Raw genomic sequence first — 11,489 nt, forward strand, 5'->3', positions numbered from 1 at the left:
AGAACACTGAGCACGCTCTTGCAAGATCAGTGTATGCTTCTGGAACAGCATTGTCAATGACTGAAAATGCATATTGGCAGGAAACTTTCACATATTATGAGGGGAAATGGTGTGGTTACCTGTTATCATTTGTAGTTGAAATGTCCTTAACATATACAGTTCTTGTTATTCCATTTGTAATAAAAAATACAATCTTAAAAAGCAAGTTTAGTTTATTTACTGAATAAGCTGTACTTTTATTTCAAGCATAATTATTTTACTGTATATACAGTACACTGCATTTCACCTTCCAATATAACAAAATGACTATCAATTTGTAAAACTTCTCCACGCCTTTTCTTTCAGTTTTCCAAAATTTCCATTTTTTCCAGGAAAAAAAACAGGAAAAAACATTTGTTTCCCGTGACTTTACAATTTTTCAGAAAATTGTACATCTCTAGTGTTATTTAAAAACCATGCAAGGGCATATATAAGACCTTCTTTTTCAGGATTATAAGTGTTTATATTTGTACTGCTGTACCTGTGGGTGTTAGCATTTTTAGTAGGGGGCACCTTTGATCGTTTAAAATAAAGGAAAATACATAAATAAAGCTCGGGTCTAGAGCTGATTGAATGCTGGAATATTTACACATATTCAGTAATTTAATAAATATGAGGCAGAGTTAAATGTTATCAATTGTTTTATGTGTTTCTATTTTTGTACTTGCTTAGGATATGTATTCTTTCTCTTTTAGGAAGCAGTGGTCAGTGTTTGGATACAGTTCAGTGATGGAGTTGTTACACCACTTGATATCTACGATTCCAAAGACTTTTCCATATTTGCTACATCCCTTGATGAATCCATTGTCTCTACTCAACAAAGTAATTTATTCAAATTGCCCATAGTGATAGCAGAAGGGGAAGGACAAGGGGCTCTTGTAAAGGTAGACTTCATGATTTCTGAATCTTGCCAAAAATCTAAGAGAAAAAGTGTTCTTGCAGTAGGAAATGGATATATCAAGGTCAAGTTTGGGCAAAATGATGCAATGTCTCCTGGTGGGAGTGAGTATGATGATGAGGAAATTGAAAATCACACTAGTGACCGCAGACAGAAGATTACAGACCAAGACCGTTATGGTAGTGATGGGCGGTATGATGGCTCTGTTCTAGAACGTGATAAAAGTGCCATACGAAAAGGAAGTACTACTGCTAGATCAGTGTTAAACAATAGGATGTATGGGAACAGATTTTCTGAAGATAGCCCTCTGCAAAACATCCCAATAGATTTTACCAATTTTCCTGCCCAAGTAGACTTGCCGAAAATCAATGGAGAGGCAGAAGACAATGACCTCATGCAAGCACACAGAGGCCTGAGTGATCTGGAGATTGGAATGTATGCATTACTTGGGGTTTTCTGTCTTGCAATCCTAGTCTTCCTAATTAACTGTGCCACATTTGCCCTGAAATATCGTCACAAGCAAATTCCCGTGGAAGGACAAGCAAACTTGACTCATTCTCATGACTGGGTTTGGCTGGGTAATGAAACAGAGTTACTAGAAAGCACACCAGATGTATCCCCACAGCAAGATGAGCACACAACCATTATAGACCGAGGGATTACCTTGGAAGAGAGTCATCATCTTTTCAATGGTAATACGCAAAAGAATGTGCAGAGCCATCCACATCGATCAGGAGAAGAAACAGAAAAAACTGTTAAAAACAAGAAAAATGATCCCTTGCATTCTCCAACTTCAAAGAGAAAGCGAGTAAAATTTACTACCTTCACCACAATCCCAGCTGATGACAGTTGTCCAACAGTCAAGTCATTATTGACAGCCAACGAAGATGATATTAAATGGGTGTGCCAAGATATGGACTTGGGGGAATCCAAGGAACTCAGAAACTATATGCAGAAGTTTAAAGATAAAATATAAATAGCCAGTTGGGAAGATATTCTGCAAATATCAATGCCTTCAAGTTTTTTTTTATTGATTTATTGTGATTAAGAAGGACTGCTGGGTTCAACCAACTCCATGTGTTCTCTAACACATAGATGCCAAAATGTGCATAGTTTTCTAAGACAGAGCAAAAATACTAAGTTAATGAAAATCAGATGGATGTAAAGACTGGAAAGGAATGAGTCAGCATATGAATGTTCATATGAAATTCATAAGATAATAAAGTAAAAAAAAAATAATGCATACAGTGGAGGTACCAAAAACAGTTTATAAAAAAAAATACAAAAACTGTGAAAAAAAATATTTTATATTTCTAAGAAATGTAACTAAAGGACAATATGTAAAACAATATTTTCACAAACCTAGAAAGCATTCTTTGCCCCATTTCTGTAAATATGTACAATAAATGGGGGAGGGAGGCTATGTAAGTAAAAGTTTTTTGTGTTATCCAAATTTTTGCAAGGGCCTACATGGAAGGTTGTTTATGATGGTCCATATATACTGCTCGTTTAAAGTATTTATCCATGTCTTCCCCATTAAGCATTAATATTTCACTTACAAGGTCTCAGTATAACATCCAAGTGGAGTCAGCTAATACAGAATTTACTTGCATAATGCAAAAAAACATAGTACAGTATGACCTTGTAACTGATAACAAGCAATTGAAATGCAGTCAATGATTGGACATTTGTTGAGTAAAATCTGATTGGCTGCTTTGGGTTGCTGTGCATTTTTAAAAAATTGAACAAAGCAGTATTTGAACAATTTGCAGGCTAATACCATATTTTCCTGTATGATCCTCTGACCTACCAGCAATGCACAATCTGAGACCTAATGGTACAAGAACATTATTATTAATTTTTTTTTTTTAGTGGATGCTGTTAATGTGAATATAATGAGTTAATGCATACATTTAATAGGTGGGGTAGGGAGCAGTGATGCCTTGTAGTACCTTTAGTAACTGATGAGACTCCAGCCCAGTTTAGGGTAGTGAGAACAATGGTAGATTATTTCAATGTGTTTCTGTATGTTACACATGTTTTAAAAAGCAATGGCCTACAGCATGTCCACAGATATGAATGATGCCTAACAGAGATGGTATCTCACTGAACACTTTTACATTAAGTGGCAGAGTATCTAAACTCAAGAAAGACATGGCAGCTATCTGAGTCAACAATTTTGGCCTACTGGTGCTACAATGTCAATGTATCTTTAAACTCATGTGTTTGAGAATGCTTTCAGGGATAAAATAAACATTTATGAAGAGCTAAACCTGATCAGCGACTTTACTTGTAAATTAAAATGATCCCCAAATATATCTATTACTCATTCTGCGATTTAAAATGGAGATGCTATATTGCTTTCATATCTTGGCAGAATAACAATGTTACACCACCACAGCACAAGCTGCAAACTCAGGATATGACATAACAGTTTGTGCTCTCCCTGTTCAAACATTTTATTGTTCATAGAAGGCATAGGCACCTGGTGGGAATCAAGACACTTGAGTTTGGTAAGACACACTTGGATCCTTAATTTCCAAAGAGCAAAATAGTCACGTTTTCTTATCTGCAAGATATTAAAAGAAAGTGGAGTTCATTTTCTAAAAGGGAGGAGAATGTTCACTTAGCAAACTGAATGTTTACATAAGCTTTGTGAATATGGTGAATCTTTGTTCTATTTAACCACCCAGTTATTTGTAAGGAAACAAAATGATGTTAGCTTGCACATGATTTAAAGTGTATCTATGGCCAAAATCTAAAATTCTATATTCATTACCACATTGCACCACAAGTATGTCTAGTCTAGTTCTAATAATCTGAAATATCTTCAAGTTTGAAGAGGTACTTTTTTGATAAATCCCACACATTTACTTTCTTGAATTCTATAAATTGTATTCACTATGCCCTGTGTGTAGGCACTGCTGTGTCACACATTTCAAAAAGCCCCCCTTCAGAAGTGCTGAGGAGATGTGTTTCAGGCAGCAGAATCAGTACAAAAATCATTCCTTGCAGGCAGCAAGGTAACATGGGATATGTAGTCCTTAGAAATTGAAAAAAAAAAAAACAAAGGAATGGGCAGAGGAGAATTCACAAAGCTTGCAGGGAATCCAGGAAATTGTGGAGATGGTCAGCAGACAGGCAGCACTCACAATATGCAAGGAGATTTTTCAAGTAAGCTTATAATGGATTTGTCAAAAATAACTAATATTTGTATTGCTATTACATTTCTGATATTATAAAATAAAAGTGTGTGACTATAGTTCTTTCAGGCCAACTTCATGTTTTCTGTTTTTACAGGCATCAGGACAAAGATTACAGACATTCAACTCTTCTAACAGACACATTATCAAGTTTACTGTGTAATTATTATAATTTCAGTTTATACAATAGCAGCAGTAGTAACGCTGCTGATGTTTTGAGGCAATTATTAGTGTAGTGCTACCCACTTGGGAGCTGATGGCTTTGGGTCCCCCTTATTTTCTGCATAGCCAGGCATCATGCATTTTCCAACTGGTATCCAGACACAAGAAACAGTCCATGGGCTTGTTTTGTGGATTTATTAGGGAATTCAGCTTGAATAGGGTAAAGTGGTTATGGGATGCCTAACTTGATTGAAGCCTTTAAAAAGATATCTGACTGTGTTCCAGCTGGAACCACAACAGTTTTAGCAAAGTAATCCCGTCTTAGGAATACGGTGTCCCCAGAGTGGATTTTCAGCAAAATGCTCTGAGTCCTCTTTGTAAATAAAATACCAGCTCACTTGGCTATGGTATCTGATCCCAGGACAAGGGTTTGGGTAAGCATTAGACTGTCCCCCTGAAGACTTGCCAAGAACTTGCATCTAGCAGACTTTGGCCCTATAGGCCCTGGGAGTGTAGAGGTGTGCACACTGTCCTTGCCCTGCAGCTGTGGATAGAACTGCTCTAAAGCCTTCCACTGGACTGTTTTTTTCCAGGATATGTAGGCTGTCCTTCCCCAGTGGACTGCAGTAAAGTACCCTCTTTCAGATTTCCTCCTACCTCCAGCCTGGAGGCAGGATCCTCCTTCTCTGGGGGCCCCCCTCTCTGGGGCCCCCTCCCAGGTCCCCTGTTGACCAAGCTCTTTCATATTTATGGGCCAGTCTGTTGACCAAGCTCTTTCATATTTATGTGCCAGTCTTCCACACTGCCTGGGATTGGTCAGACTCCCATAAATATGCAGATCGGCCCCTTCTCACCTCCGCCTACTGACTTCTAGAAGCTTCTCCATGCTTCTAGAACAGGGGGAGGCACCAGAGGAGTAACCTGTAGAGCCCTCCTGCCTGTCCTGAAGTAACTCTCTGACTCACACCCAGGCTTTTAGCAAGCCTCTAACTACACTCAACAAAGTAGCTACACTGGAGGGCACTACACTAGTATTTAGTACTAACAACTACCAGCATCATTCCTTTCCTTTAGTCCACTTCAATGACCAATGCTGCTCTCTTCCCTGACAGAATATTAGACCTTTTTGTAAATTAATGTAATTTTCTCCATTTTATATACGATCACTATTTTACTAGAAACAAAAAAAAGTCTACTATCAGAATTCCGTAGACACACCAGAGAGTTTTCTGTCTGGAAGTTTTACATGAAATTTGCTGGCTGGCTTACTTTTCTTTAATCCACAGTATGTATCTCCATTTAGTACTAATCATCACTGGGTGTCTGTCTCTCTGCTCTCTACAGGGTTTCTTAGCACACTATAAAGTACACTATAAAGTATATGTATGTATATATAATATATAGATTTAAACTTGCAATATTAAATATTTCAAATTGATATTTTACATGTTGCCAGTCACTAGAGCTTCAGTACACTTTTGACATTTATCATTGTATCCTGTATTAAAAAAAGCATTCTGTTTTTCTTTTTTCTTAAATAATTCAGAGAGGTAAATTTGTTAAAGAAATAGAGGCTGCTTACGGAGCAAAGCATAGTTCAATTTGCAAAGTGTATGTTTGCAAATCAAGAAAACCTGTGTTCACTTTGAATACCCAATCATGTGAGGAAAATGAAAAAAAAAACTGGATTTTTGCTTGGACATGATTGATTTACTAAACTCTGTGATCATTCACTTTGGTAAGTGAACAGCTTATAATACTTTAGTAAATCAATCGCAGTGAATCCTCAGGGTAGTGATTTCCTATTTGATGGCTCAGTATCAGACAGATCTTTACAGCTATCAGTGTCTACTGTGTGATATCGTTAACTAATAAATGGTACTCAGGGAGTCCTTTGTCACATTCTACATTTTTATTTGTGGAACAAAGATTGTTTTATACAGCAAAAAAAAAATATAAAAATGGATTTCTAAACTTATAATATTTAAGAAAAACTACAATAAAATTGACCCACCATTATAGCTTTCCTATAAGCATCAGCTGAAAAAGTGTTTTGTATAGCTTTCTTTGTTCCAAGGTATGATTACTACCTAACAATAAACTGCATGATAAATATTATATAACCCACTATCTCCAGTGTGAGAGAACTATTCTCATGCATTCATTATAATACATTATAGAACAACTTTTGTTGGAAAACATACACTGAAATTCTAATTTCAAGCTATCATTATTAAAGATTCTACATTTTATTTTAAACAAGGAATATGGAAATTTCTACTCTATGCAGGAAGCTCACACCCAAAATGTTCTATATATAGTAAATAAAAGGATGTTTTATTCTTTTTTCTCCAATTCATTATAACATTTTCAGACTTTTGTATAACATTATCACTGATGAGCACAGCAGGGAGCTTTCTAACATACAGAGAGAGAGCACTGGAACAGGCAGGGTAAGGAATGAAACTGAGGCAGGGATAAGTAAACTACAAGAGCACACGCTATTACTGAGGGAAAGACAGCTTTGAAAAAGGACAGTGAAAGACAGATGCTGGGTGAAAGTACAGAAAAACTGGAAAGAGTAAGTAATACGTATGACACATTCTCGCCTCAGGGCAGCACAACAGATTATTGTCCTGTGAGTGGGGTAGAAAGAGAATAAGCAGAAGACGGACATTTATGGTGTAAAAAATAAGTCTATGCATGCCCAGTAAGCTCCAAATCTGGTATCCCAGACTTTTTTACAAGTAGATAAATCTCAGAAACAGACTATATGGACAAGTGTTTTTGTCTGCATTTTCACATAATGTACATGAAAATATGGATGGCTGGCAACAGTATCATAATTGGAAGACTGAAGTGAACATTGACTTTGCAAAGTGAAAATTCTCTACTCCTTTAATAAATCAACCTCATTGAGTGGTAAATTATAGAAAAAGCCTACTCTACAGCATAAAATATGTTATGTAATAGCATTGTGCAAAAGGCAATGACTTACACAATGCAGCTATTCAGACTATTTTTATCTTTGGGCCACTTAAAGCACTTAAATTGTATATATAGCCAAAATGTCTTTAACTTTTTGTATGTTTGGTGGAATAGGGCAGGATTAGAATCCCTGAGAAGTTTTGATTGTTATGATGAAATGAAAAGCAGCACACCAAGTAGATTCTGAAGTAGGATTTACTCAAGTCCCATATCAGCAAAAAAGCTACAGCTCGTAAATGTTTTAATTGCTGTCTGATGGATATTCATCCTCTCTTTTTTTATGGTGACCTTTGTCACCCAGAAAGAAAATGGCTAGAGATTTAAAATGTTGAAGTTGTCACAAAAACAAGAGGTGAGGGTAAAACTTCCATTGTTCTATAACAGCCGTCTAAAGCCCTGATGAGAATATTTGACAAATGATTGTCCATTGTTTTTTTGCAATCTAGTCTCATATCGAACATGAAGTGGTTACTAAAGTTACAAAAATTCATGTATGATAGAAAGAAAATCTGGAAGAGATGTAATGTATTTGTATTGTATTTTTGGACGAAAATTGTTCTGATTAAACGAAAATCGTACGAACTGGCATCGTACACGAAAAATTTTCCTGCTTCTCCCTTCAAATAATTTCAGACGAAAGCTGTGTACTAATGATTAGATTATCATACAATCGCTTCAAAAGCCATATTTGTTGTACGATTTTCTGATCGTGTGTACAAGGCTTAAGAGGAGAATTCTGATTACTTTGAAGATATTTCCACACACTTCCTGATGTGTCTCTGGGACAGAAAGTGAACGGTTCTCTCCCCAACTGGAGGCAGGCTCAAAAATTCTCCTAGGGGTCCCTTAACCATCACCTTTTCTGTCAAAAACAAAAAAAAATAACTTTACAAAACTTATAACTGTTGAAAGCTGATTTGTTGAGTTTGGAAAAGTGAGCTAATTACACCCAAATCATCCTTGCTTGCACACTTCTGAATTTAAAATGGTGCATCTCTGACCATATTTTATAACTGGCAGAAATGAGTACCATATCCCAAATCCTGAATGACCTGGGTTTTATCCTGATTCCCACACCAAGGAAGGAAAGGCAGTTTGTACACCAAAGTAGTGCAGCGCTCAAAACAACTACAACTCAAGAATAATACAAATGACAAAAAAATCAACAGTGATATATATTAGTGCCAACCCTTAAAAGATAAAAAATTAAGTGCCAAACCATGACCATAAACATAATGTGCATACATTTAATAAATATTGCTTCAAAAAAATTGTCCAATAAGGAAAAAAACTTTAGCAGTGCTCACAAAGTGCCACACAAATAAAACCACATATGTGTATAAATAAAGAACAATGTCCTTTCGGTGAAAAGAAAAATATATATATTCATGCGACGTGCAGCTGTGATAATGAATAAAACCGTGACTGTGCCAAACTCCTTCCGTAAATGGCTAAATTGCCCCCTCACCTCCTCCTACTGACCCCGAAGGGCCAACAGGCTTGCAGGATCACCTGGATCCTTATTTTGTCAAGGCCAGCAGCTTCCTTCCTTCCCTGGATCTCCTCAGCAGGGTTCCAAAGAGCCCCTATTCAGTCAGGGCAGTCCTGAAGAGTAATAGCTCACCAATCCAGTGAGCCAAAGAAATACTCTCTAAGTGTAGTATTAAATCCACTTGTTTTATTTTCAAAGAGTAAAAAAGGATAACACTCACATTGCAGACAATCTTCCCTCCTCACTGATGTGTGGGTGTACTGCATGCGAATGGGACCTCTTGGGTGTAGCAAGATGGCGTCTCACGCCGGAAATGCGTCACCACGCACCGGAACTACGGACTCGCGTACCTACGCGTTACGTCACCGTCTGCTCGTGACTTCATCTGGGTCAGATGAAGTCACGAGCAGACGGTGACGTAACGCGTAGGTACGCGAGTCCGTAGTTCCGGTGCGTGGTGACGCATTTCCGGCGTGAGACGCCATCTTGCTACACCCAAGAGGTCCCATTCGCATGCAGTACACCCACACATCAGTGAGGAGGGAAGATTGTCTGCAATGTGAGTGTTATCCTTTTTTACTCTTTGAAAATAAAACAAGTGGATTTAATACTACACTTAGAGAGTATTTCTTTGGCTCACTGGATTGGTGAGCTATTACTCTTCAGGACTGCCCTGACTGAATAGGGGCTCTTTGGAACCCTGCTGAGGAGATCCAGGGAAGGAAGGAAGCTGCTGGCCTTGACAAAATAAGGATCCAGGTGATCCTGCAAGCCTGTTGGCCCTTCGGGGTCAGTAGGAGGAGGTGAGGGGGCAATTTAGCCATTTACGGAAGGAGTTTGGCACAGTCACGGTTTTATTCATTATCACAGCTGCACGTCGCATGAATATATATATTTTTCTTTTCACCGAAAGGACATTGTTCTTTATTTATACACATATGTGGTTTTATTTGTGTGGCACTTTGTGAGCACTGCTAAAGTTTTTTTCCTTATTGGACAATTTTTTTGAAGCAATATTTATTAAATGTATGCACATTATGTTTATGGTCATGGTTTGGCACTTAATTTTTTATTTTTTAAGGGTTGGCACTAATATATATCACTGTTGATTTTTTTGTCATTTGTATTATTCTTGAGTTGTAGTTGTTTTGAGCGCTGCACTACTTTTTTACAATTTATTCACACTGCTTTTGGTATCAGTTTTGAGTGCTGGCAGCTAGAGAAGAGGTTTAGTAGTTCCATTTGTATAGCGCAGGAGGATTTCGGATTAGTTTGTACACCAAGCTGTCCATCACTGGTTTGCTAAACTGTTAATAAGTAAAGCCAATATACAGTAGTTAAATACTCATTTAGGTTAAGTCACAGAGCCACCTAACACAAATAGAAACAATAACATGTCATGAATAAAATGCATTGTAGACTGAAAGAATGTAATATTTATTTATATATAAATAAATCTATATTATACAACTTGTCACGTCATTAAAGGTTGCCTGGTTTCCTCCATGGCTGTTATTGTGGTTTTATAAGCGTGTACCCTGTGTGATCAACACAAATCAAGACATCGGTGTTTGCAACCTGTTGGTAGCTGATGAAGGAGTTAATGTATGGCAATGTCAGAATCAATGCAATCTTACAACTTGTGCTGATTGATGAGACACGGTGTTGTTTAAGCTGCATATGTGTGAAGCAAGGAAATCATTCAACCAATATAAATTCCTCATCTATCAACCTTATTAAATTTACATCATAAGTTATTTCATATGAAAGCATGCTTGAATTGAGAGCTACATTCCATGGAAAATTATCATTAGAGAACCTAATTGTTCCACTGCTTATTGTGCAAGTGTGCACAAATTAAACAAAGCATACAGCATTTCCATGTGCCTGAGATACATTCCGTAAAAAAACCTGGATAATAATATTTACCACCAATTATTTTGTTACTTTTCTATGAAGCTTTGACTCTGCAAATATATATATACACTGCTCAAAGAAATAGGAATACTTTCTAGTCAGAGTATAGCATCAAGTCAATTAAACTACTGGGATATTGATCTGGTCAGTTAAGCAGGAGGGGGGGGGGGGGGTAAGAGGATAAGGAGTAAGAGGGGGTTGTTAATCAATTTCACCTGCTTTGGTGTTAATGAAATTAACCACAGGTGCACTAGATGGGCAACAATGAGATGACCCCCTAAACAGGAATGGTTTTACAGGTGAAGGCCACTGATATTTGTTTTCATCTTTTCTGATTGTTTTTCATTAGTTTTGCATTTGGCTAGGGTAAGTGTCACTACTGGTAGCATGAAGCTATACCTGGACCCTACAGAGGTTGCACAGGCAGTCCAACTTCTCCAGGATGGCACATCAATACTTGCCATTGCCAGAAGGTTTGCTGTGTCTCCCAGCACAGTCTCAAGGGCATGGACGAGATTCCAGGAGACAGGCAGTTACTCTAGGAGAGCTGGACAGGGCCGTAGGAGGTCCTTAACCCATGAGCAGGACTGGTATCTTCTCCTTTGTGCAAGGAGTAACAGGATGAGCACTACCAAAGCCCTACAAAATGACCTTCAGCATGCCACTGGTGTGAATGTCTCTGACCAAACAATCAGAAACAGAGTTCATGAGGGTGGTCTGAGGGCCCAACGTCCTCTGGTGGGGCTTGTGCTCACTGCCCAGCACCATAGAGCTCGATTGGCATGTGCCA

The 11,489-nt window shown here is 37.7% G+C and overlaps 1 protein-coding gene across 1 annotated transcript in view; it reads left to right on the plus strand.

Annotated features, from left to right (window-relative positions):
* Positions 1 to 10,288, plus strand: part of TMEM132C (transmembrane protein 132C) — a 681,352-nt gene extending 671,064 nt beyond the window's left edge. Inside the window, exons 9-10 of the mRNA XM_089653717.1 lie at positions 735 to 8,397; positions 10,067 to 10,288. Of these exons, the coding sequence (XP_089509843.1) occupies positions 735 to 1,913 (1,179 nt within the window). The 3' untranslated portion in view covers positions 1,914 to 8,397; positions 10,067 to 10,288. The remainder of the gene's footprint in view (positions 1 to 734; positions 8,398 to 10,066) is intronic.
* Positions 10,289 to 11,489: the final 1,201 nt, after the last annotated feature.

This window comes from Staurois parvus, unplaced genomic scaffold, assembly GCF_062004578.1.
Source record: "Staurois parvus isolate SC_StPar_1 unplaced genomic scaffold, SC_StPar_1.0 ptg000719l, whole genome shotgun sequence".
NCBI lineage: Eukaryota > Metazoa > Chordata > Amphibia > Anura > Ranidae > Staurois > Staurois parvus.